At 45.3% G+C, this 27,748-nt stretch overlaps 1 protein-coding gene across 2 annotated transcripts; it reads right to left on the bottom strand.

Moving 5' to 3' along the window:
- Positions 1-18,741: 18,741 nt before the first annotated feature.
- On the bottom strand, positions 18,742-26,439 carry gpr171 (G protein-coupled receptor 171). Of its 2 annotated transcripts, none has more exons than XM_087851754.1 (5): positions 26,351-26,439; positions 22,088-22,328; positions 19,934-20,140; positions 19,709-19,837; positions 18,742-19,556 (listed from the first exon to the last, which is right to left on the bottom strand). In XM_087851754.1, the coding sequence occupies exons 2-5, from the start codon at positions 22,253-22,255 to the stop codon at positions 19,029-19,031; spliced, it is 1,032 nt and encodes a 343-aa protein (XP_087707880.1). In that variant the 5' UTR covers positions 22,256-22,328; positions 26,351-26,439; the 3' UTR covers positions 18,742-19,028. The 2 variants fall into 2 exon arrangements, with proteins under 2 accessions (XP_087707880.1, XP_087707879.1); XM_087851753.1 differs by having other exon boundaries at positions 19,934-20,143.
- Positions 26,440-27,748: the final 1,309 nt, after the last annotated feature.

Raw genomic sequence — 27,748 nt, forward strand, 5'->3', positions numbered from 1 at the left:
ATGACAGGATTTAGTCATGTGCAAACAGAAACTGCACAGACTCTGTGAGAACCTCATGATTCAGCAGCAATAATATGAGGCGACTGTTTCACTGTGGAGGAGTTTTGGTCCACTCCTCTTCACAGCGTTGCTTCAGTGCATTGATGTGTGCAGCATTTATCCATGCACAGCTCTCTGAGCTCTTAGATCTGCTGCTGGACTTGATCTTTGTCCTGCTGATGACCCAGTTTGGTCCAAGCTTCAGCTGTGGGACAGACGTCCTCATACTGGTGTACAGAGGAGTCCACTCAGTGACTGTGAGGGGCTTAAATCCTCACCTTGCGCAGACGGTTGGTGTGAGGTGTGGATATGCTTGGTTTTGTGTTTCATGGACAAACATCTCCGGCCTGGTCTGTAAAAAAGGACGTAGAAGCTTTGCAAACCTCAGCTGTGCTGCCATGAACTTTGACCTGCTACCTGAGCCCTGGACAGTCTGGATGGAGCTCTTAGGTTTTTTGCACAGTCTGACCACAAACTCACAAAAGCTTTGCTTTTATAAAGTTTTGCTGATGATTAATTAATCAGGTGCATCAGCAGCACCTGGCTGCCTGCAGGAGGGAGACTTCAGCTCATCTTAACGTTGAGGCGAGCAGGTCTGTTGTCACTGCTCTACAGTATACTTGGGTTACTCCTGACTAGGCATGGGTATCGTTTAGGTTTTATCTGATATCGGTGCCAAACCGGTACTTTTGAAACGGTGCCAGTGCTTAAACGGTGCTCAAACCGGTGCTTAAAGAATGGAGGAAACAAAATTGGTCCAAAAACCTCTCATGTTCAGCTGTTTTTTTTGTAAAAAGATAACAATGTTATCCTTTTCTGCAGCTATAGGGCATATATGGTATCACTCTTGGCTGGAAGCAGCTTAAACAATGGAAAAAACACAAACTTTGTCCAAAAACCTCTCATGTTTAACTGTTTTCCACTTTTTCTTTGGTCATTTTAGCCTTTTTGGCCAGGGTGAAGGGAGTATCTGCCATCAAACAAGAAGACAGCCGCATGTAGCTATGATGATGTTTGCTAGTTCACCTTACATGCATTAATGTAATAACGTGGTTAGCCTACTCAACGTAAATTACACACGAACAACATTAAGCTACTCACGCAGAGAAGAACGGCTGCTGCTGCATCATCATCCTCATCATTTCTGCTACACTGGCAGGGCTAGGGGCCAGGACTCTCCTCTTCGGGTTTTTGGGGGATGTTGCTAACTCCAGGTCCGAAAACAGGCACCACACCTGCAGTAGGTACGGTGCATTTCTCGGCTTTAAAAGCCCCCGCTATGCGTCGCCAGGTGTTTCATCAGATTTGAGGTGTTACCTCCTTTGACAGCATCACAGTATCACCTTAAAGCACTTGTTGCAGCTGCTGAGTTTGCATCTTTTGCTGTGAAGTACAGCCAGACTTTTGACCGCTTCGCCTTGGGCGTTTTTAATCTGTAGCTCTGCTCTAAAAGAACGTACGTACCTGGTCCCGCCTACTATCCTCGGAAACGTAAAATGATTGGCTACAATCCAAAGTGTATCACAGCTCAGGAAAATAAAGCACCGAAATGTGCGCTGCTTTTCGGTCTGGTTACTACCGTTTATGTCAGATGGTACCGGATACCGGTACCCATCCCTACTCCTGACATACGCTGTGTCATCAATAGCAGCATTTTTGCACAGATTAAGTTCATAACTTGAGTTTTACATTGAAAAAATCACCCGGAGCTCCTGGGCGTGCGTCTGGCGCGGTAATCCTCCGTGTCTGCCTCCGATCACGGCTCACCTGTTGCTCACCGCAGATGTTGGATCGCTAACAACATCGTGTTTTCTCGCAGCAGTGACTGATGAGCTCCAGTTGATGTTTTTGGAGCGTTTTCCTCATATTTGTTGGTGAAACAGCAGATTTTCTTCATTATATCTGAATTCTGCTCAGATCGGTTTATGGCCTCTAATTAGCAGAGGAGTGGAGAGGCTTTCTAACCCTGCTGCTTATTACAGACTCACACTGAACGCGTATGTGTGTGAGTGCGGGTTTGGCCTAATCTTTCGGCATCGTTGCCAATAAGCACTTACAGCTGTGGTATGTAGAGTCTGTGTCCTTGTGAGGACCGCGGTGACTTCCAGACTTCCAGAGGGCTGCTGGAGAGCGAAGGGTGGCTTCAGGTTGGGGTTTGTAATCAGCTTGGATACCTGGGAACACACATGTGTCAGTGTGGGTCCTCACAAAGACACAAATACATATGTGTGTGTGCTTGTGACCTAAATGTTGGTTGCGTTGTGGTCTCTGGACCTCTTCAAGGGTGCGCGAGCCTCGACACCACAAGCACACAAGCAGCGCCTCAGCCAAGAGAGAGGGAGGCAGGAGGGAGAGGATGGTCGCCAAAAGGAACGAAGCTTTTCAGAGAGTCTTTGTGTCGACAGAGAAAAGAGAGCAGAAGATACGTGGGGGAAACCTTCTTCTTTCTTTTCTCTCAAAAGACAAAAGTTAAAGACGATGTGGAGAAGAAAAAACAAAAAACTAACATGAGAGGAAAAGAAGAGGACAGGAAAATAAAGAAGAAGAAGTTACAGGAGAGAAAAGCCAGAAAACCAAAGTGAAGAAAATCAGACAAAGAAAGGAACAAATAAAAAACACAACAGAAAGCCAGCGTGATGTTTTTAATTCATCCTTTCTGCTGAGCTTTTAGTATTTTCTTCCTTTCAGAGTGCTCTTCTTTTTTCTCTTGTTTAAACGAGCCTTCGGGAGCATCTGCTGGCTCAAACCCTTCAAAGCTTGACTGCTGTGAGACATGTTAACACGGCAAACAGGAGGCGCACCAAGGAGGTGACTCTGGTGGGACTCGAACCCACAACCTGACGTCATCATTTTCTCGTTCTCAGATTTGTCTCCAGCCATTCTCCTCCATCTCTTTCCTCCTTCTTGTCCCAGCACAGCAGGCGTCCACCCTTCACTTCTGACCCTCTTTAACGTGTCAATGACCAGGAAGACGAAAGGAAGTGACCTCAGCCCGCAATGTGTGTTCAACAGCCTTGAAGGGTCAGCTGTGGTGAGAAAAGAGGTTTGTTTTTCTATGTGGTTTGAGAAAACGTCTCTGCGCACGCTGCAGTGCTCTTCAGATAAAAACGTGCCGTGCCTCATTCGTCTACGGGAATTCTCTAAAAAGGAAATCTTCAAAATATTTAAACATCACGTGTGTATTTAAGTGGAAGTTCAATCATTTTCAGGTATGAGCTCCAGCAGAAATTCAAGGATTCTTGGAGGCAGCTGAGGTGGTCTGGGTCTCTGACCACGATGCTTCTGGGTGAGGTATCCTGGGCATGTCCTACCAGGAGGCCCCGGGGCAGAGCCAGTACAGGCGGGAGTCATTACACCTCTCAGTGAGCTGCAGATGGTGACGGGGAGAGGGAGGCCAAGTCCTCTCTGGTCAGGCTGCGTCCCGTGCAACCGGCCCAGATAAGCAGCATTAAATGGGCGTACAGAGAGTTTGAACGTGTGATCTGATACTTAACCCTTTAAAGCCGGTCGGAGCGGGCACGCTCCGTTTTGCGTAACTATTTTTAAATCCCGGTAGCTCTGCAACCACGTCAGCTAGCGCAATAATTTTTTTTGCATATGAAACCGGAGGAATTGTACTTACATCTTATGCCATCAGCTTGTCCTCGGTCACAGTTTCCTTCCACATATAGCTTTGCAAAAACTGCATAAAAAGCACTTGCAGCAACAAAAACATAATATTCCAGAAACACGCTTTGCCGATCCGATCAGCTGTTTGTAACACTTCCTACATTGGATTAGACGTCAGCGCGAACTATCGCATGTCCGCCATGACCTGCCCGAAACCGGAAGTGACGTCATTTTTGCGGAAATGTAGTTTTTTACCATCAGGGCCTCATGAGCCTATACTGGTGTTTTTAAAAGTTATCTTTGACTTTATGACTTTCTGTGTCGTTTCTGGGATGCTTAGGACTCATATTGCACTGCTGGAAATAGTTTATTTTGATGCATATGCTGCTTTTTTGCAAATTTGCATTATAATATTTATTTTCGTATATCCTGCAGTATATAAAAATTGGTGTATTTCAAAAATAAAACTATGAAGACACTCAAAATAAATTTCCTGTGGTGGGAAACTAGTTTGTGCAACTTTTTTGTATTTACAGTTTTGAGGAATAAGCCTCTTAAATTTCTCTAACAAGAAATATATGTTAAAAAACAAAAACAATTTTAATTTTTTTGTAGTTTATTGCACTTTTTTGCAATTTATGTAATTGCTATGCACTTAAAGCATGCATATTATTAAAATTTGGGCTGTAATGGTTGTATTGATGTATAGCAGCCTGTGCACGAAACTCCTGCGCTGGTTATTAATGCGATCACGGACCGCTAATCTGAGATCATCACAACCTCTGATTCCGAGCAACGCTGTTAACACAGACATGCCAACTGTGTGTGTGTGTGTGTGAGAAAGCAATTCTGCGGTTTTTGTTGTGTTGTTATGTGTAATGTCTTCATACTCCAGAGTGACATCATTGTTAGGTATGTCAGTGTGTGTGTGTGTGTGTGTGTGTGTGTGTGTGTGTGTGTGTGTGTGTGTGAACAGTCATGTTGTGGGAACATAAATCTGGTTACACACTCTCGTATTTGAGGACAAAAAGTCGCCAAATGCAAATCATTTAGCTTCCAGAGTGTTTAAGGTGAGGGTCACAGCTCTGAGTGGGAGGTCTCTCCCCCTCGATGGTCTGACTCATGCTCTGTGGGCTGCGTCGGCCAGTGATCGGTGAATTTACCAACGCTTACCTCGAGACAGTACTGAGGCTGGAATCCAACAGAGAAGGATCACTTTAATGCAACAGCGACAAAGTTTCTGAGCTCCACGGTGTGAAGATGACACAGTGTGACACTGAGCTAATAAATCACAGACCGGTGAAGCGCTCTGTGTGTAGACTGCACGGTTTGAACTCTAACGTCTCCTCCAGCATCAAAATATTTACAAGATGTTAAAGAAAATGCAAAATAAGATAAGATAAGATGACCTTTATTAGTCCCACAGGTGGGAAATTTGTTTTGTTAAAGCAAAAGTGCAAAGTTATGTAGCAGAAATTAGAAAACACTGGAATGCAATAAAATACAATAGAATAAAATAGAAATACAAATACTACATACCTGTGAGTAGGAAAATACAAAAATACAACTTCGTCAGAAGAAGAATTGCACAAGAATTACACATATAGCATCTTATCTTATTGCACGTGTGAGGGCTTAGAAAATAGATAAATAAATGTCTCAAATATTAAAGTGACTGTAGCTGAAGAAGAGCCGAACGCTGCAGGCAGATCGTGAGCTGTTAGCGAGCTGAAGAACGAGTCTGTGCACGAACAGCAGTTTGTTAATGCGCCACACGTGCAGCTACATCACTGAACCAGCTGTCACTCATCTGAGGTGATCACAGCGTGTGTGTGTGTGTGTGTGTGTGTGTGTGTGTGTGTGGTTCCATGCATTGGGTGGTTTTTGTTTAGTCAGCCTTGTTGTGTGTAATGTGTTCATGCTCCAAAGTGTGAAGTCATTGCTGTGTGTGTGTGTGTGTGTGTCTCCCGTCTCTGTACCATAAATCATTACAGTTTATGGTCATATTTAAAGTGAAGGTAAGGCTCAGAGTTATGAGTCTCCAGGAAATGAGTGGAAACACGACTGTTTATGATCATCCTGTGTTTATTCATGTCTGCTGTTTCAGGCCGGGGGCGCGTTGACACACACACACACGCGCACACACACACACACACAGGTTCCTACTTCTTTTGTGTTGTCTTCAGTAACTCAAACTTCTTGTAGGATAATCTGACCCTGCAGCCTGGTGTATCAAGCACCGCCTCACCTGCAGCATCAGCTGATGCCCCTGGTACTGCTGTAAGATCCAGATGAATAGAAAGTCCTGTTTGTGCATTAAAGGCTGTTTGGATAACTAACACATTAGAGATGAGCTGGGGCTGACAGGCCCCTCCCCCTAATACCACAACCTGGAGCTGTGCTGCCGAAGTGTGAACAGGCTGGTTCCCTGAGAGCTCCATGAGGCTCACTATGAGGCACACACACACTGACAGGAGGATGATGTCATTCAAACCTCTTTCTCACTATGAAAACATGAAAACATGCAGAGCCCCGTGAATGAACCCCAGACAGTATCCAGAGCACAGAGACGGTAATGACAGGTGAGCTGCGAGGCGATTGGCTGGAAGGCTCAGACTGGTTTCTAATCACAGATGTGCAGATTACAGAGCAGCTGCTAACGTGTGACGCTGACTTTATAATAGACGAAGATCACAAAGCTCACTCGGCGCGATCGGCGCTGTGTCATCATCACACGCCGAGGATGATGTAACCCGACTGCGCCGGTGGCTTTTATTGTGAAACAGACGGGTTAGATTTCACCAAGACTAAGCAGTTCTGGAAACTACCCACCGGGGAAGACCCCTGGAAACACCCCACCCCACAAAGCCCACTCAAAACATGTTGAAATGAGATGTAAACGGCACGGAGATGTGGTTTAAAAAGCCCAAACATCTCGTTCAGCTGACGTTCGGCTGAAAAGTCCAAATCATGAACTTCCTCTAAGAGCCGACTTGCTCAGCCCGAGTCCTTCAGCCTTTCAGTGATACTGCGATACTGCACCACCCACACACGCAGGAACAATATGTAATATGAGCCTGTAGAAACTCACCATGCAGCACATCGTGAGACATCTCCACTCCTCCAATCACAGAGCTGATGATATATCGTATAAACCAATGACATCACATAACGTCTGGTGAAAACCTCACAGATGGACTACAAAGAGCTGCCCCTGTTGTTTTAGGCAGTATGAACACGGACGTCCAACTGAACAAATGGCTTCATCACTGAGGTTCAAAACAATAAAGTTTAACAGTTACCGTGGTGACACGAAGCCCTGCTTGAACTTTGACCTTCACAAAGCTGTCACCCCCTCCATAAATCGAGTGCTGGGTGTAACACTTTCAATAACACAGCACTCTACTACATTCAGTTACATTTGTGTCGATATTTGGCCCCGCCCCTCCCTAAGCCTGGTTCTGTCTGAGGTTACTTCCAGTTAAAAGGGAGTTTTTCCTTCCCGCTGTCACCAAAGTTCTTGCTCACAGGGGGTCATGTGATTGTTGGGTTTCTCTCTGTGTGTGTTATTGTAGGGATGGATGGTGTCTCCTTTCTGTTTTATGGAGGACGCTCAAATGCATCCTCTTATGAAAGGAGGTAATAAAGGAAGCATTGAAAGACCTTTCCTTGGTATTTAGACAATCTGCCCTCATGGCTCTGATAGAGATACTCATGGGTCACTTCAGAAGAATCAAAGCTCTTCACATGCTGAGAAAGATGGACGTACCCGCTGTGACATCGCCCACTGGTTTGTGTCGCGTTCCAAAGCCTCGAGACGCCGTTTTCACCGTTACCATCGTCATGTTCTGTAACCAGACCTCACCAAATCTACATGATGGACTTAATGTTTCAGTATAAACTAAAATAAAGACATGAAGTCATCAGGAAAGTGTTTGCAGAGGTCAGTGCTGAGGGCGGTTTTCCCACAGTTTGCAGCCACACCCACCACCCCCTGCAGGCCATCAGAGAGAATGCAGGTTTAGCTTTACTTCTGCTCTGGTTTCACTATGTCCACCTTTATAGTCTCTGAAAAGTGTCTGCTCTATAGTTGGAGGTAACAGTGTCAGCACTGCAGGAACCACACTGGTCTGCAGTTCCTGCAGTGCTGACACAGAAGACAGGAAGAACCATGGAAAGATCATCTGCTGCCTCGAGGTACGAGACTCGTTTCAATCCCAACAAGCAGATGAGCTTTTTAAATTTGTTCGTCTCAGCACGATGACTAACGGCAGCAGCTATCTGTCTGTGGTGACTCGCACGGTGGGTGGACGAGGTCAGACGGTTGGGTCCTCAAGACAAACACACTGAAGTATTTTCCATTTCATGGGTTTAATATTTCTCAGGCTTTTTATAGAAAACTGCTGATTCTCCCTCTTATCTCTTTGTCCTCCCCGTCAGCCTCAGCCTCCTCCTTCCTCCATCTCTGTGACCATTTTAAGCTCCTCTGTGAATTATTTCTGTCACAGCGGTGAGCTTGTTCTATGAAACATCTCTTCAAACCCACCTGCCCAGTAAATGTGAATCTACAGTCAGCAACCACACAGTTTCCCTGCAGAGCTAACAGAATCTACCAGCTCCTCCAGAGATCGTTAGCAGACGATGAACAAATGCACCAGAAAGTGACTGCCTGCATGTCCTCTTCAGAAGAACCACAAAGAGAGACTAAAAAGCAAAAAAGGGAGATCCTCAAACACCTGCAAAAGCACCACAATGAGAGATAAAGTGACAAAGGGAGGATTTATGAAAAAACTACCACAAAGACATCAAGATAACACAAAATAAGCAAACGTCCCAAAAAAGCTGCAAAAAGCAAGAACGAGGCTGCAAAGTGACACAAGAGAACATTATGAAAAGAAGCAACCAAATTAGCACAAATATGTAAGTAAATGACAGCAAGGAGAGTGCAATAACCATAAACAGCTGCAAGACAGAGCAGCCGTACAAAGGAACAAACACACACTCAGAGATCATGACAGACCAAGCTGCTGACTCTAACCTGGCCGTACAGTCGGGTGGGGTCCGTGGCAGCGCTGGATTGGCCCGGCGCCGCCCCTTTGAGGCCCGTACTGAGGATTTCATCTCTCAATGGCATCAAACAGATGGCAGAGCAGAAAAAGCTGTGACAGACTGAGTGTTCAGAGCAGGCTCACACTGTGCAAAACTGAGCTCATTACTAGAAACTGTGGCCATGTTTAATATGAACATCCACCAGAGGAGGATTTATAGGACAGGAAAGAAACGAAAGCAGAAAAGGTCCAGTTTAACCCTTTAAAGCCGGTCAGAGCGGCACGCTTCGTTTTGCGTAACTATTTTTAAATCCCGGTAGCTCTGCAACCGCGTGAGCTAGCGCAATAATTTTTTTTGCATATGAAACCGGAGGAGTTGTACTTACATCTTATGCCATCAGCTTGTCCTCGGTCACAGTTTCCTACCACATATAGTTTTGCAAAAACTGCATAAAAAGCACTTGCAGCAACAAAAACATAATATTCCAGAAACACGCTTTGCCGATCCGATCAGCTGTTCATAACACTTCCTATGTTGAAACAGATGTCGGCGCAAACGATCGCATATCCGCCATTTCCTGCCCAAAACCGGAAGTGATGTCATTTTCGCGGAAAATGTAGTTTTTTACTTGTAGGCCTTAAAAGCCTATACTGGTGCTTAGAACTCGAATTGCACTGCTGGAAATAGTTTGTTTTGATGCTGTTTTCTTTGCAAATTTGCATCATAGGATTGTTTTTCGTTTTTCCTGCAGTATATAAAAATTGGTGTATCTCAAAAATAAAACTATGAAGACACTTAAAATAAATTTCCTGTTGTTGTAAACTATTTTTTCTAACTTTTTTGTATTAAAGTTTTGAGGGATAAGCCTCTTAAATTTCTTCAAGTAGAAATATATGTAAAAAACCAAAAACGATTTTCAATTTTTTTGTAGTTTATTGCACTTTTTTGCAATTAATGTAATTACTATGCACTTAATGCATACATATTATTAAAATATGGGCTATAACAGTTGTATTGATATATATCAACTTGAAATGCTCCCAAAAATGGCTCCACAGCATGTAAAAATATAATATAAGCTCTGCCGGACTTGGTTCTATGGTAGGTCTTAAAGGGTTAATGAGGAGGTGCTGGCAGGAGAGGGTGGGTTTACCATTGATCAATGTTATGATCATATCTGGCAAACAGAGTTCCTTAGAGATGGAATCTCCTCATCAAACATGACCCAGATCTCCGTTTCCACAGTTTACTGATTACTTATACAACAAACATGATAGTCGCTGACGTCCCAGGCTTCATAAACACAAAGTCTGGAGTCATCAACCAGATCCTGAAAGCAATCAAACTGTCCAAATGATTTCAGCTGCAAGCGATCGCTGCGGCTGTTCTCACACGTGATGCAGGACCGATGGAGGACGGGGTTAAGCTGCTCTCATGTCGAGGCTCCCGCAGAGACAAACGGCGCATACTGCAGGAAGAAGACGCTGAAAACAGAGCACGAGTGCAGCCATTAACGCTGCTGCGTGCTTTGGTTTACTCGCTGATCCTCAGCTTCACATCTGCACTGAGTCAGCCTGAGAGGGACTCTGCTCTGAACCCTTCAAATATCTGTGAAACTGTGATTTCTGCCGCACGTGAGCAGAGCTCATGAACCCAGAGAGGCCGAGAACGACCGCTGAGCGCTCGCAGAACATCTGCGCGTCGGTGCTGACCATGCAGAGGTGCAGTGTGCCTCGTTCACATCTCTGCCACTGCAAGTATTTATAGCTGTGATTTCCCAACTTGATACTGTGATTATCTCAGGAGATAAAAATGCTGCTGATCGAATGTTTCCTCAAGATAACATAGCTGAAGTCTGAAATCATCACGCTGGGCCCAGGATCCTGAGCACCGACTGATATCCAGGCATGAAGCACACAAAGATGCGGTTTCACAAACAGAGGAGGAGGAGGGGGCACAAAGGATGAGGGGGGAGGACTGAAACGCGACTGACCTCCAGTGAAAAATTGAAACCAGTTGTGTTTCTGTGTGTTTGTGATGTGATGTGAGAGGAGGCCTGTATTTTTTTAAAACCGTTCCCACGACACCAAACGACCTCGGGCTCTCTCGCCCTCTCTCTCTCTATAAATGGCTCGTCTGGTGGCGTTTTGGTGACTTAAAAAGGACAGCGAGAGAGAGAGAGAAGGAAACTATTCAGAGAATGAGACAAACGGGTGAAAGCGGCCGTTCGACTTAAAGGAAGTTAGGACATGAACTGTTTCTTTCCACAGACTTGGGAATGATTTCAGTCCCGCGTCTGTGTGTGCAGGCCTGCAGACACGAGGTGGGGGGGCTCAGCTTCCTTAGCACAAAGACAGCTGGCCTGCTTCTGTCCAACACCTGCACAGCTTCCTGAACACGCTGGAGCCGCCGTGCTGGATGAGCCAGGTCTTTGTTCAGCTCTGAAAACAAAAAGTTACGGCCCGCACGTCGTCTTATCGACCACGAACAGAACCACAAAAAAACTGTTTATAGCAAAAAGTGACAGCTTGTTTTCCTCAGTGGGAACAAACGACCTGTAAGGGTTTCAAGCTGCCACTTGGGTCCCCGTGTATTTATGTATTTATGCTCCGGCAGAGTGAAAAACTGGCCGGACATGCGATTGTTAAACATGTGATTACAATTAGGCAGGAACCAAAATGTCCCAGTATGGAAACCACTCATTCACATCAAGAGGAACAAAGGCCACGGATCTACTCTGAAACAAATATCAAAACTCAACAGAACCAGAATTTTACCCTCTAACATTTCTGAGTATGAACACGTATGTTACTAATAATCACACGTCTGTGTTTGTCCAACATCAGCAGAGCAGCAACCAGAGCTGGCACGAACATTTATCTGATACCATATAACCACATATAACAACAACTAACACTGAACGATGGTGTCGTATGGACCTGGAAACCATGACTATGTGTACACCTTTCATTTTGCCTCATATGCTGCTAAGGCTAACGGTCAGGTGTCTGAGCTAACACCCAACACGCATAGCAGAAACTGGCAACTGACAATTTTCTAACAACATCAGGATAAAAACACTGCAGATCAGATTTATTGAGAACATGTTTAGGATGAGCGCCGCGAGCACCGATCCAGCTGCAGCTCACAGTCGTGGTGGATCATGAAAAACTCTCTGACTGCTTCGTGTTTTTGTAGCGTGACTGTGACTTTTCAGTGATTTAAACTATTCCGTGCATGTACCCTGTACGTCCTACATCTTATGTCTCATTACTGAAGAAGGGGGAAAAAGCCAAACCATTAAAGTCAAGTTGGCTTTGGTCCATGAAACATTTGTGCCCAGGGTCTGTAACTTGATGAGCCAGACATGGCTAACTGCATGGAACAAAGATTTGGAAACTGAAATCTGACCACAGACCAAACGTTGCTGGATGAAGCAAACAGCTTCGAACTTTCCATCAGAAAAAGTCTGAAGAGCAAACTGTTTACTTCTTAGACTTAGCATAAGATTTTGATTGTACAGCAGGTCGATCTGAGCAGTTGTTTAAAGGTACACTGTGGTAATCAAGTGAGTTCTGTTTTCTTAACTCTCCTAATTAATTTTAGCTACAGTGGACAATGTAGGACAAACAATCTGTAGTGAGTATAGTCTGTCAGTCTGCTGTTTACCTCAGCTGTTAATGGGTCCACGTCCATTTCCTCTGAAAGAAGCTGTAAAACTTTGTGAAAGGAGTCTGATACGAGTCGATGAATTACTACAGCTCATTTCTCTCCAATGACAGCGATGCTGAGGAGATCCATCCATCCATTCGCTTCCGCTTTTTCAGGGTCGGGGGGGGGCCGAAGCCTATCCCAGCTGTCATAGGGCGAGACGCGGGGTACACCCTGAGGAGATTGTTTGAGGATATCCTGAACTTAGCTGTTAGCATATCTTATCTGCTTTTTAAACAGCTGTTAGCTACTCTTAGCCTCTCATAGCTGCTGTTAGCCCTTATTAGCCACTGTTAGCCTTTTTAACAGTTGTTAGCTACTGTTAGCTTCTGCTAGCTGCTGTTAGCCTCTGTTAGCTACAGTTGGCTGGAACTCTCCCACAGTCTATCTTTGTCCTGTCTTCATACGCTGACGTCTAATCAGTCGCGGCAGATGGCCACGCCTCCCTGAGCCTGGTTCTGCTAGAGGTTTCTTCCTGTTAAAAGGGAGTTTTTCCTTCCCACTGTCGCCAAAGTGCTTGCTCATAGTGAAAAACTGAATTGAACTGACTTATTGAAACTCTTTTAAATGGTTCAAACATTGTTGGACTCTTAGTGAATAAACTGTCACATGATGTGAGGATATCAAACTGTTTATCAGAGGAAAAAGTGAGATTTCTGACTTATTTAGGAGATGAGGCTGATCTTTAAATCAAAATAATCTAATAATGTATACCGTGTATGTGGTTGATCTCTAACCACATAAACAAAATCTAGTTGGACATAAGAGCTAGCGCTAATGTTCCCCCTCGTCAGATTCCAGAAACAACCAGATATTTGTCATGGTTACTCAGTCCATCTTTCACATACATACTACTGTATCTTAATAACTGTACTGTTCCCACAGTGCACCGACACCTCTGTCCTCCTCCCTGTGGCTCAGATGATGTCAGTGATGGGGGATGACTGGTCTTCCTGTTTCAGAACAAAAACCCAGCTGACTCACTGCACAACCTTCACCATGTGTGTGTGTTTAGCTCCATATCTGGGAAGTGAGCTAATATCAGTCTTCAGGGTCTAATTTTAGAGTAGTGTGTTTTATTGCAACACCAAGGCCGCAGTGAGCCCATACAGTCTCCCTCTCACACTCAGTCCTGATGTTTCCTATTCTGTGGGTCCACAGAGACCGAAGCCGGGCCGTACTCAGCCAGCTGGACCCAGAAATCACCAGGAATCATCCACGGCTGATGACTTCATGATGGAGAAAATCAGTGTGACAACAACAGACGCCTCAAAGCACTTTCTATTGCAAGGTAAAGACCGTAAAATATTACAGAGAAACCACAACAATTAGACAACCTTCATTAGTGACTACTTGGTGACAGTAGGAAGGAAAAACTACCTTTTAACAGAAGAAACCTCCAGCAGAGACTGGTCGAGGGTGAAGGGAGGAAGACAGAACAAAGACATGCTGTGGAAGAGAGCCAGAGATAATAATAAGTAATGATTAAATGCAGAGATGTGTATAAACACATAGTGAGTGAAGAAGAAACACCCAATGCATCATGGGAATCCCCCGGCAGCCTACGTCTATTGCAGCATAACTAAGGGAGGATTCAGGGTCACCTGGTCCAGCCCTAACTATATGCTTTAGCAAAAAGGAAAGTTTGAAGCCTAATCTTAAAAGAAGAGATAGTGTCTGTCTCCTGAATCCAAACTGGAAGCTGGTTCCACAGAAGAGGGGCCTGAAAACTGAAGGCTCTGCCTCCCATTCTACTTTTAAATACTCTAGGAACAACAAAGAGCAGAGCGAGAGCGAAGTGCTCTAATAGGGTGATATGGTACTACAAGGTCATTAAGATAAGATGGGGCCTGATTATTTAAGACCTTGTATGTGAGGAGCAGGATTTTGAATTCTGGATTTAACAGGAAGCCAAAACAGGAGAAATCTGCTCTCTCTTTCTATTCCCTGTGAGTTTTGGATTAACTGAAGGCTTTATGTCCACTCTGATTGAGTCTGTTTATGAATGTAGACAGACTTGTAGCTGATCTCAGGTCAGCAGGTGGCTTGTTCCCCTGTCAGCGAGCTGGTTATCAGCGCCATCATCACTGCTGCTGAGTCTCCACCCACTGAATGAAGCATGTCTGGTGCTCCTTCCTTCACAACCAGCGCATCTCTGCAGCCGTCCTTACTGTGGAGAGTTTGTCGGCCATTGTTGCCTTTAATATTTTTTATTTTGTTCTGACCTGATTAAAGCCCGTGTCCATGTTGAAGCCTCCATTTAACACAAAAGAACAAATGATTATTATTTTATCAGATCAGAGTTTGTTTCTTTTCTTTGAGGCCTTTATTTAACGACCGTCCCAACTGCAGCAGCTGCAGCTCCAAGTGCAAACAGCAGGACGCTGTCGCCAGGCAGATCCTCGGCTCGTACCCTGTTACCAAGCCCCACTGCAACTGTTGGCCCCGGCCTCTGCCCACTGTCTCCACAGTGCATATTTGAAATGGTGAGGCAGGGAGGAGCATGGCAGAACACATGGCTGTGCACTCTCTGTTATCAGCTCACATGTCCTCATAAATAACAGTTTTAACTCAGAGCCTCCTGATTTGGGTGAACTGCCCTCAGAAAACTTTGACTCGACTCCAGGATGAAATATTTAAGCTCAGAGGCTGAAAAACGGAGCAAAGCACCAAACCTGCAGTTCTTCCAATGTCCACCGGAGGCTCCAGCAGTGAGTCTGTCAGTGTTTACTGGGCCTGTGTCTTGTCTGTTTGCTGTCAGCATCATGTGACAAGCAGCTCATATCTGCTGAGGTGTCCACAGCTGTCTGGGCATCTCCGCCTTTGTCAGCGACATTTCTGCGATTCCGGAGAACGAGAGGGAATGTCAGAGGTGAAAGCAGCTCATAGTTTGTTCTACAGTGACACGGACGCTCATCTGCTGGATGTGAAAGGCCTTCAGCGTGTGCAACAATCTGCTGACAGATGTCAGCTGTGCCTCTCTGTGTCTGTTATCACTGCTGTGGCTGTCCACATGAGCCAAACCCCCAAAACTCCAACAGCCACCAACAGGATGGCTGCCTGTGATTGGTGTTCCATGGGTGACACAGACTTTTGAATCACTTTATTCAGGAAAATCACAACCGTGGGATAAATAAAGTCCATCCTTCATCATTGTCCTCACCTGTGTATCCGTTTCATGGCACAGGTTGGAGCCAATCCCAGCCCGTCCGTGACAGGATGGACAGATGAAGTGTGTAGGAAAAGAACGTTTTCCACAATCTTAAAATAAGCATTTTTTAGTATAAAAAGCTGAAATAGTTACAAATGTATCCAAATATTAAAGTTACAAATGAGCATAAAATACATCTGCAGTACTGTAGAAGTGTTCTTACTGGAGGCAGATAATGTCATAACCTACAAATAGCTGTTCTCAGCTTTAATCCATATATTACATGTTTGTTTATAATATCAGTGAGACGCCATCTTTAATGACGTCTCCTGTCAGCAGCTCGGTCCTCGTGTCTTCACGCACGTCTCCTGAATGTTTTAGTCTAAATGACGCGATTCGATTACGTTTCGTACGCTAACAGAAATGCAGAGAGATTTTTAGAGACAAGCTTTATTTTCGCTCTTTAATGTTCAGACTGTAATCTGTATTGGCCACCGTGAGGCTTGTTTAGCCATTATTATAAGCTGCTGTAGATAATTTCATACGTGCAGTCAGAAGGTCAGGCCCTGGATCCACTCCATCAGGTCAGGAATGTGAACGGCTGCAGGAGCTCCAACCTCCTGCTTACACTATCGTAGGGAGATTGTTTTTAATCTTAAACTACTAAAAAACTTTAATTTGTTCACAGAAAATGATAAAAATGATGTCAGCACGCAGGACCAAATCCTGCAGTTCGTCTGATGTCCACCAGAGACTTCAAAAGGACAAACATGTTTATGATGTTTGGTCTCCAACGTTAATTTCACCTTTAAAACTCAACTTAAATTGTATTAAAGCCTAACATTTGCGTTATTAGAGGCAGCTACAGCTATCTGGGCACACAGGTAGCTGTAGCTGCTAGCTGTGTGCTAGGCGCCACCTCAGCTAACTGGAGTCCCTGAACTGGACCTGTGGACCGTGTTTGTGCTGTTGGAGCCTTTTTAATGACATCATCATCATCAATGATCATCAAAATATGGCTGCTGTGAGGTTACTGTAGTAACAGACCATTTATGGTTGGCTGGTACTAGCAGGAGCTTGCTAGCTAGGCTGAGTAGCATTAGCTGATAGCATATGCGCTTAAATCAGTTACCGTCACTGTGTCGGTGATTTGGGAACAGTCTGTGGTAACAACTACAGGCCATTTACCATTTACTGACTAAGCTACAGAAACCAGAGGTAAGTTTATTCATACTTATAAGCCTTATTTGTCTGTTATACTGTTTCTTTTAGTCCTGGTTCCTTGCTGCTCTGACTGAGGCTCCTCCTTTTTCAGGGTCCAGATATTCAGTTGTCATTCTGCTTCAAGGTAAAGTTGGGCAAATCATTACACTAACTATTCACTTAAGCTAAAGTTATTAAGTTAGCTAAAGAGTTGGGATGCTGTGTAAGACATAAATAAAGCTAAACTACAAAATTTTGGACACTGTTTTGCATGTTTTCCTACTGTAGGGGTCTCTGCAAGCATACAGGGCTCTGACAGGGTCCAAGATGACAACTTTGGAATTCTACTAGAAACAGTCGATCATATTTGTTTGTCAAAGCTGAAATCAGGGCAAAGTATGCTAAATTAGCGTTTTTAGCTAGCAGCTACAATAAGCATAAAAGTTACCGTACGCCTATCATTTGTTAACATGACGCTTGTTCTTATACATGTAATACATTTATTACCAACCTGAGAGTTTATCCGCTGGTCATTCGACATGACGAACGACTTCTGAAGTCTTAATTCAGCTCAAGATGCTGTAGATTCCCGTCAGTAACACTTTCGGTCCGCTAGTAAAACGTAGTTCTATTAATCTGCGCTCGATTACTCTTGAACCGGAACCGGATGTAAGTCCAAAAAAACTGAATTGTAGAACTGAAACTGAATGGTGAGAAGTGAATCTGCAATTACACGAGAGCTAATTTTTTAAAGGATAAAATACGGTTTCAAAGAAAATGGATTCATTTTCAAAATATAAAATTCAATTTCAGTTTAGTGATGATCATTTTCAAACCAATAAATTGAATTTCAAATTAGGCTAATTCATATTCAGTTTGTAAAAGCATTTATTCAAGTTACAATTTAGATTCAATCCGAGCAATTCAAATTCAAATTTAACTCATTCAAATTCAGTTTCTGATGGCACAGATTTCTGCCCATAAAATTGATATTATCGTTGCTGGTATTGGTATCAGTTAACGTGAACATCATTTCCTGAAGCAGGATTAATATGAGTAAGTATGAGTGAAATAAGAAAAAGCACATGCTGTTCACTTTAATCACTCACTCGTTTGGTCCATTGTCATCATCTTCTTCCTGAGACAGCAGCACTGTGACCTGACCTCTGTGTGAGGTCAGTCACTCATCGCGGTGCTGATGCACGCTCAATCATCCAGGTAAGGAGATCCCAAAAGGTTGATTCTGTTCATCTGGACGTTTCAGTGGGAGAAACGTTTCGTCATCATCAGCTGATGTCTTCAGTCTCAACTGACTGCAGGTTTCAATCTTATAAACAGCACATTTGCACAATGACTGAAACCAGTAGCACTGAAGGAATGTGAGGGAAAGACCATCTCTGAATGGAGGAGGAGGCCTAAGGGTACATCTGTCACCATCGTACAATGCTGTGATTGCAGCCTTTCCCCAACTCTCTGTGAATGGGACTCATGGTTATTGATCAGTGGTCATGAGAATTTGCATATTAATGATCATGAACTGACCTCCCAGCCCGTTGTTCATTAGTGCTGCTGGTTTCAGTCATTGTTCAAATGTCCTGTTTATAAGGTTGAAACCTGCTGAGACTGAAGAAGTCAGCCAGATGTCAAACCAGATGAACAGACTCAACTTTTTGGGATCATCGTGGTTAGATTTCAGGATATGGCTATTGGCAAAAGACTTCAATAAATGTTCCCAAGACACAATTTAAGTACGTCATCATCATCACAGTGTTTAGATTCTGCTTTCTGACCTGTTGTCAGGACATTAAAAAAAAAATTTTTTGTGGTATTTAGCTTTAATAATTGTGTCCTCTGTTGAAAAGGACAAGAGGGAGATCATAAGGTTCTATAAGGTGTTTCAGTTGGTTACTGCTGCCCTCTGCTGGTGACAGACGCTCACAGCACTTAAAAGGACCAATCGGGTTTGTTTTCTTTGCTTCATCTTTATGAATTAATAATAATATAAAGTTACAGTCCATGTAACAGCATCACAGAGTTTAATCATTTCACCTGTTAGTCCTCGTTTTATTAACACCAGTCACACTGATAAAAACTGAACAGTGAGTAATAATCTATAAGTTTAATAAGTCAAGTTGAATCCTGTTGCACATGGAGGAGCATCTGTAAGTCTTTAGTCCATGTTTGTAGTCTTTCAAGAGAGCATTTTAAGCTAACCGTTTCCAGTCATTGTGCTAAGCTAAGTACCATCCTGGAGGAGACGGTGCGGTTAGCATGCAGCTTCCTGCTGTGCAGAGGTCGCCGGCTGCATCATTTCCTCTGCCGCCTCCTCCTTTGCGTCTCTGATGGCGTGGTTTCCGAGGCAGGGAAACAGCTTCCTGATGGTGTGTCTGAACGGGGCGTTAAGGTAGAAGAAGATGAGCGGGTCGAAGCAGAGGTGGAGGACGCTCAGCAGCAGAGTGGACTCCTTCCCCAGAAACAGCCGCTTCTTGGTTTCACAGTCTGTGATGAGTTTGGTCTGGGCCAGCGTGTACGGCGTGCGGACCACGTGGTAGGGGACGAAGCTGAATACATAGGCCAACGCCACAGCCGCCACGCTTGCCGCCACCCTCCTGGCGTTCGCCCAGAGTTTGGGGTCGCTGCGGCTGCGCAGGAGCTTTTTGACAGCCAGGGTGCTGGAGATGAGCGTGGCGGCGGAGGCGTTGAGGAAGAGCGCCATGCAAAGGAAGACAGTGAGGGCGTGCCAGTGAAGGCTGATGTCCTTCTTCAGAGAAGAGCAGCTGAGGTAGGTCTGCTCCTGCAGGAGCAACAGAAACACAAGTCTGAGGCACAGTGTCACCTCCAAAACGCCTCCAAGAGCCGCCGCCGGCCTGCACGGTGCACTTTAGACACGTGAATCGTGCACCTCCAACGGCCACAGAGGCTTTATTGTCAGGACTGTTGCCTTACCTTGACCTGTTTTATGGGCAGGGCCATGTTGGGCACCATGATGAGCAGCAGCAGCAGCCAGACGACCAGCGACAGCAGCCGGGCGAAGCCGACCTCCTGCAGCCGCAGAGAGCGCACGGTGTGGCATTCCTGCAGGACGACACTCACATTCTTGTTTCTGACGTCTGAAAACGATTTCAATCTAAACCCATCAGAAAGACCGCACGGTGCGTGGTGCTCACTAACCTGCAGGTAGCGGTCCGTGATGATGAAGGCGAGGAAGGCGATGGATGCGTAGAGGCTGATGTAGATGGTGACGGCGCTGGCCTGGCAGTGGAACACCATGAGGTTCCACGGCGCCACCCCGAGGTCCTTCGTGATCTTAAAGGGCAGCGCGAGCAGGAGCAGCAGGTCGGCCACCAGCAGGTTGATCAGGTAGATGCTGGCGCTCGTCTGCTGAGGGACACAAAAACATCTAAACACGGACTCAGATCATCAGCTCTGCTGCTACAGACACCTGTGCTGCAGCTGCCTTCATACTGTTTAACCAGGTGAGTGTTTAAAATCAATCACACTTCATGCATTTGCTGTGAAGCAGTTCTGTTGGACCTGCAGGACTGTGGGGACTGACTCACTGTTGGAGCCTCCAGTGGACATTAGAGGAACTGCAGCTCTGGGAAAATTAATAAATTCTAACAAAGTAAATTTAAAATGACCAAAAGGTCTTTGAATTTGTCCAGAACCTGGAGTTTGGGTAAGGTAGGAGTACTTACCCCACACAGGGGTAAATGTGTGTTCATGGGTGTTTTTAAGGCTGTGCTGACGCGTCTTAAGCCCCATTTTCATTAGTACTTAATCGGATCGACTTGGCAACCGTTCGCCACGGTTTCCAGGCTTTTCCATTAGGTCATAGTCCCAGCTCACCCAGGCAGGTACTAAAATGTGACATCATCAGACTGCATGCCACATATTGGTCGTGTCCAAATTCATGGGCTGCATCCTCCTGAGGACCCAGCCTTCGCGGTCTACGTGGGCCGGGTCCTCAGAAGGTCGGGTAGGCCGGAAGTAAACGGCTGGGAAAATTGGACGGTCTAGCCTTCTGATTAGCGTCACCGCTGTCTCGGTGGAGTTTAATAAACTCAGCCGTCTGCTCCTTGCTATCTAAAATATAACAGGACACTGGCGTAAATTCTCGACCGTCTCATACTTCTGTTTAATCAGTTTTCTGTTTGACGTTTAGTCAGCTGTGTAAAAACCAAGGAGGAAGCCACCCGGGGGATTAATAAAGTGTTATTTTATCTAATCTAATAACTTTAATCTCAGCCAAACCGATTTACTCACGAACAAATAAAACACTGAAAAAAGCCCAACAACAACATTTTTAGGTTGTCTAAGTGACTTATATATTACGTTTAACCTGAGTAGCGATGATCCGCAGTGATGTGAAAATGATGTGCCACTTTTGCAAATATGCGATATCTTGATAAACCGAGCAGATATTTGATGTTTACACAGCTACTTTCTCGCCTGAAAATATGTTAAAAGTTTATTTTGTGACCCAGAAAGATTAGTAAGAGTAATTTTAAAACTTAGTAGCGGCCGCCATTGTTGGAAACTGGAGTTTGGCTGGGCCGCGCTATGAATTCTGGGATATGGTGGGCCACGAAGGACACACCCGACCCATCCTTCAAATTCGGGGAAAAGGAGGACGCATTTGTTGGCTGCATTCGGAGGAGTCTACGAATTTGGACAGCCTTCGGCGCGTCGCTGTGATGTAATCAGTCTACAAATGCGTCCTCAGGAGGATGCAGCCCATGAATTTGGACACGACCATTGGCCGGTCAGAAGCGGCACTCGATGAGTCATGAGAGCGTCTCACTCGGCAACGAAGGAAAGCAGCAGGTTTATTCTTGCCTCGACGTCCTTTCTTGTAGCGTTCGTATCGCATATTGATTTATTGATTATGTCGCTGGCCACACAGATGCGTTGCTATGACGACAAGCACGCACACTGGGTTGTAATGGAAAGCCAGTTGATCTGAGTAGGTACTGATGCAAAGGGCTTTAAATCTGCGCTCTTTTTGTCCACATCTCCATCTGAGAGCGTTGAGCTCAGAGGAGTCGGAGGCTGACGGACGATTTCATTTTAAAGCTTCATTTTTAAAACCTCAACTTTCTAAATCTTCTTCTACGTCCGAGGAAAAGAGAAGCTTCCAGTGAGTCACGGGGTCGGACGAATCCTCATTCCAGCTCGTTTCACCATAACTGACCACAAATGCTCACTTCTTCTTCTCTTATCTAATACGTGCTCTTCAAGCACCTGTCATGTGACACCTCGCCACAGGACATTCGCCTCACTTTTCACCTCATGTGTGACCTCGGGTCGAGTCGTCCCGCCTACCTTGGCTCTGGGGCTGCGGATGAAGGCCCACACTGACACCAGATTTCCAGGCAGACTGATGATGAAGATGAGGATGTAGACAACTGTGAAGGGTCCCATCTGGTCGTTGACGATGCAGGGCTTCTCCTCCGGAGCGCCGCCGGTGCTGAGATTGGTGGCAGCAGTCATCGTGAGGTGGCGCTCGTCGGGAGGTGAAAGCAGAGAGGCTGCAGGGCTGCTCACGGCGGCGTTCGCTGTCGGCCTGAAAACAGGAAGAGGATCCACTCCAAAGGTTAAACCACAAAATCTCATTTGTATCATCTCGCTCTGTAGAAACGCAGAGAGATCGATCGATGTTAAAAACATGTGATTGTGCATTTGTGTCTGTCTGCACTGAAAGTGCTGCAGTCAGTTTAATCACACTGGGTTCATTTCTTTCCAGAACCTGCAAAAATGTTTTTATTTCATAAATTATTTCACACAGTGGATTCATGAGACGCATGAAACAGTTTAGGTACAGGTGCATAGATGTGTAGGCGGGCATGTATGTGTCGGGTCGGTGAGAAGGAAAGCGTGTAGGTTGACAGGGAAAAGTGGAAAGCTGTGCAGTAGGAGGGAAGCAAAGAAGCAGGAAGGTTTGAGGTGGGAAGGAGGTGCTGTAGCTGCTGGCACGAGCCAATGAGAGTTTGTCCTTTTAAACTGTGAGAGGTCATCGGCCAAGCAGGGGGCGGGGCTCTGAGAGATCGCGGCATACGCAAGTGGTTCACTCAAACTGTTACATGCAAGTTTGCAAATCTGCAGCAGCTGTGACACACACACACACACACACACACACACACTTGTTTTCATATCTTAGTGAGGACATCTAACTGACATAATGTTTCCCTAGCTGCTGACCCTAACCCAGCGGTCTCCAACCTTTTTTGCGCCACGGACCGGTTTATGCCCGACAATATTTTCACGGACCGGCCTTTAAGGTGTCGTGGATAAATACAACAAAATAAAACTAGTACCAGTACCGAAAAAAGAAGATTTATTCATAACACACGTGAAAAGACCCAGGAAAACCGAGTTAACGATAAAAACGATAACAAAATAACACTGAAAACCGATAAAAACCCTGAAAACTATACATTTCACACCTGAGCCTCAACTCTCGCGGCCCGGTACCAAACGACTCACGGACTGGTACCGGCCCGAGGCCCGAGGCCTGGGGGTTGGGGACCGCTGGGCTAACCATCAAGAATGAATGCTAACCATAACATAACTGTAACCCTGACACTAAAACCACTCTGAGTCTCAAACATGCCTTCAAACTTGTGGGGACGATGAGCCACACAGTCTCCTCTGATCTTAACTGACACGTGTCTGTGGGGTGTCTGTGGGGTTAGGGTTAAACAGACTTGAAACAGGAGCTGACACAGAAACAGGTTTACAGCCGACGGCTTCAAACACGCTGCACTAACTTTCCTCTCACGCTCACAGAGGAAATCCAGCACGCCTACAATATCAACCTCACAGGTTTTTGTCAATAAGTTTTGAAATCAGAGGAATCATCATGAAGCGCCCTGTTTGAAGTTTGTTAGAGCGTCTGGTTTCCCTCTCACCATCTAAACCCTGAAAACAAGCAGCAGCTACTGAATCCTCCCGATGTGCCCACAGCTGCTCCCAGCTGCTTTCAGGTCTTCATCTAACAAGCTCCCCTCAAACTTGTTATTTATGATGTTTTTGATGTTTTCTTATCGTGAATCATTTCCGTTTATCTACATTATTATAAGCAGCCACAAACCAGATGAGCTGCACATCTTATAGAACATTAAACCAAAAGTTCTGGTTTTGAAGCTCAGTACATCAGCAGCGGAGCATCTATGAATGTAACTGTCACGTAAACATAAAAAGGCTGAGAAGCTGCTTTCTATGTTTACATACGAGCCTCTGACCTCTGAGCATTTCTGCTGTGGCGGAGCCCAAGGTGTGAGACGGGAAGACGCTGACGTGCAGGATGTAAAATAAGATCTGTGGTCGCAGCAAACCTGTGCGAAGCAGGAAGTCAGAGAAAAGACAGCTCGCGATCACGGGAGCTCATTTTCAACAAACTGATGCAGATTCTGTGACAGCTGCAAACCATCAGCACGCATCCCATCCTGGTGATGATCCTCTCAGAGAGGATCAGCAGGTAAGAAACATCCTGTAACGTCGAGTCAGGATCACAGACCTGCTGCGTTTAAATGCAGAAACATTTCTCTTTGATCCCGTCAAACCACCAAAGCTGAACTGAGCCGCTGCGAGCTGCACACATCAAACAAGTTATTTCCACCTGCTTCTGCACAAGAAGTCACATTTTAATTTTCACTTCCGTAATAAAACATCACTGGTGTGATTTTGACTTCCAAAGAAGAGGACCGTTGGTCAGCCTTCCTCACGTCCTTCAGTTTTCCTCACTCTGGTGATTCTGTCCCAAAAACATTCACTTCCTGCTAACGCTTAGAGCGGCGCGTCCTCCCTCCACGGCGCTCGTTTCTTAACGGTAACTAGACGTTAGAAGTTAAAGTAGGGTGACCAAGCGTCCTCTTTTTTTGCACTTGTTGACTTCTTGACTTTCACCATTAACGGCACAGAAAAAGCATCATTTAAATATGTTAAATTTTCTTTAAACAAACAGAGTCCTTCATGACTGGGCCAAGTGCCCTTTTTCCAAATATGGTCACCCGAAGTTAAAGCCCGGCTGAAGCGGCTGAGCGTGGTGGTTGAAAGTGATGCTATCAGGAGGCCGCTGCTTGCTTCACGCCACAAATAAAAATGGAGGATGCCAAAAAGCACAGTGCAGAAAGGTGTTTTACCTTAACAGTTTTCCCCATGAGGGCCTCATTCGTTCTGAAAGAGCTCCCCATAGGTGGAACAGGAAGTCCTCGAAGTTCTCAGCCCAAACCAGGAGAACGTGGCCTCAAACACGACCTGACTTCCTGTCTGTGGCTTCACCTGAACGCTGGCTTTTGTTCAAGCCTCACAAACGCTGGTCATTTTATTCAGACCGGAGAGAGCGCTCGTCTTCAGGACTATTTTCAGCTGCGGATGAATCCACATTCTGTGAATATTTGTGGCAGGAGGACTACGCGCGTGCACCCAAGTGAAAATAAACTGCATTTTTCATCCAAATAAGGAAAATAAAGCAGGAAAATTTAGACGAAGGAAATCGTCTGAACTGAGTCACACGAACTGGGGGAAATCAGCTTTACAGAAAGTGACACCGGGGGTTTAGCTTTCTTCGGAAGTGAAGAGTCATCTAAAGGTCATGGCGCTCAGACACCAGGGTTTGGGACCTGCAGCTGCAGTCTTATGATAAACAAGCAGAGGAGGCAGGAATGTCCAAACCCGCGTCGAGACCACAAACACGAAGAGGTGAAAGCTGAAGGAGAGAACCACGAGTCTCAAGATGCACTTCAGCATGTGCCCAGCAACCTGCCGCTTTGGATACGTTCAGTATTTTTATCCCCCGAACCTTAAAAAAGGAGCCTGTATATAAAAGATGGACACCATAGTGTTTACACACTGGTTTGTCACAAACGGGGTCCAGAGGTCCAGTTCAGGGACTCCAACGAGCCGAGGTGAAGGCCAGCAGACAGCTAGCAGCTACCTGCCAGTCAAAGAGGCCACACCCCCAATTCTGTAAACTCTAAGCCTTGAAACGATCAAACAGGTGAGTCACGTACAGTTGTTGTGAGCAAATTAGCTAAACCGTTTCTGTATCAGGCTGTAAACATGTTTAGCTCACTGCTCGAGCCCCTGCTGGATGTTAGAGGAACGCAGCTTCATTTGTAATCCTTTAACATATCAATCTGACATATCGAGGAGAGGTTAGAAAATAAACCGGCACGCTGTAAAAGTTGTGAAAAGATTACCAAACTGTCACAGAGGTGACGTTTCCTGTTCTAAATCAGTCCAACAACCCCAAAGACACACGAGCTCAGCACGAAAGGATGTAAAAGCACCAGAGTGACACGAAAGCGACCACAGAGACGAGAAATCAGACAGGAGACGACGAGGACGGGAGCAGGAAGAGAAAACTGTCTCAGATCACAAATCTCAACTCTGTTAGTTCATTATTTCACAGTGTGTTTGTGTGTGAGTGTGTGTGTGCGAGTGTGTGTGTGTGTGCGAGTGTGTGTGTGTGTGTGAGTGTGTGAGTGTGTGTGCCGGTCATACATTTCACATGGTCCCCCTTGAAACAGACAACACATTCCCACACAGTCACGATCCCTGCATCGTTTCCCCTTAAACACAAACCTGAGTGAATCTTCAGCTCCGCCTCGTCCCCTCCCGGGTCTCGGACCGCGTGTTGGATCCCTGAGGGACTGAGCGGGCCCTCCGGCTTCTCTTCGGGTCCTCTGGGTGCGTTCGATTCGGTGTGTCAGCGCAGATCATGTGCTCGGAGCTGCGGAAGCTGCAGACAGATGGAAGGTGTTTTCCTGCCTGTTAGCAACACGCTGCTGCTGTCGTCAGTGTGACCACAAGCCCCGCCTCCCTGACACACACACATATATGTATATAGAAGGCGTTTCCAGCAACTGAGTTGTGAGTAATGATTCTTTACAGATAAATTTAGAGATTCTGGTTTATCTGGCTGATCGGCACTCATCAGCTTTTAGCAGAAGTGGAACAAAAGTTAAGTCCACAGAAGAGAGGAAGAGGACGATGACGTCTCTGTAACGGTGAAACTGTCAGCTTTACTGAAAGTAAAGAGTAATAAATGTGCTCTAAGTAAATGGTTAGACGTCACAGCCCTGAGAGCAGAAATCCCTGAGCAGGCACAGAGCGAGCGACAGGTGAGTTCACACCTGCGGCTCCTCTGACCCGCTGCAGCTCATCTCTCTGTGTTTCTTTAACACAAGCACACACTCGCAGCTCAGCCCAGCAGAGCCGCCGTGCGATGATGTCAACACGGAGCAACGTCTCGCTCCTCGTTGGATGAGCCCGGCCAGCACGTCTGCAGCTATGAACAGAGACGTCCTCAGATTCAGTTAGACACAAAGACACCGGGTCCCGTGGACGTCTGTGTGATAACTCGAGAACAAGACTGAATCTCTGTGACTTCAACTTAAAGGTCGGAGGTCAAGTTTTCTGAAAATCGAGGTGGAGAAAATGATTTTCATGCCGTACCTGCTGGGAGGCCGAGGGTGAGGCACGAACTCCCCCCTGAGCTTTACAGCCTGAGCTGCACACAGTTTGCACAGAGACTGTGATGATTAATGCTTAACCTCAGGAAGATACGCACTACTGTATAGTTCTGTGTAAATAATCATTCTGTACATACGATCATTTTTAATCCTACAACTGTTTATAACCTGCATAATTCACATTTCTGTTTAACTGTATATCTCAGATTTCTGTATAGTTTTCATATTTATATCCTGTACATAGCCTGTACATACTTATAGTTATAGAATATTCATAACATACTTCATACCATGTACATTATAACATACCATAATAGACCCATTTCTGTAATATACTTACATATCTATATTATTGCTAATATATATTGTAAAATATCTATATCACTAAAAGCACTTCTGGATGGATGCAAACTGCATTTCGTTGCCCTGTACCTGTGCATGTGCAATGACAATAAAGTTGAATTCTATTCTATTCTATTCTAGATACGCACAACTACAGCAGGTGTCG

The sequence above is a fragment of the Neolamprologus brichardi genome, chromosome 14 (assembly GCF_056152115.1).
Source record: "Neolamprologus brichardi isolate AB-2024 chromosome 14, ASM5615211v1, whole genome shotgun sequence".
NCBI lineage: Eukaryota > Metazoa > Chordata > Actinopteri > Cichliformes > Cichlidae > Neolamprologus > Neolamprologus brichardi.

What these genes read in the sequence shown, in the direction of transcription:
- gpr171 (XM_087851753.1), bottom strand. Translation starts at nt 22,255, where the DNA reads ATGACTGCTGCCACCAATCTCAGCACCGGCGGCGCTCCGGAGGAGAAG. An exon ending in TCCGCAGCCCCAGAGCCAAG is followed by an intron (nt 20,144 to 22,087) that starts GTAGGCGGGACG and finishes TGTGTCCCTCAG; the next exon opens with CAGACGAGCGCCAGCATCTA. An exon ending in TGCCCATAAAACAGGTCAAG is followed by an intron (nt 19,557 to 19,708) that starts GTAAGGCAACAG and finishes TTGCTCCTGCAG; the next exon opens with GAGCAGACCTACCTCAGCTG.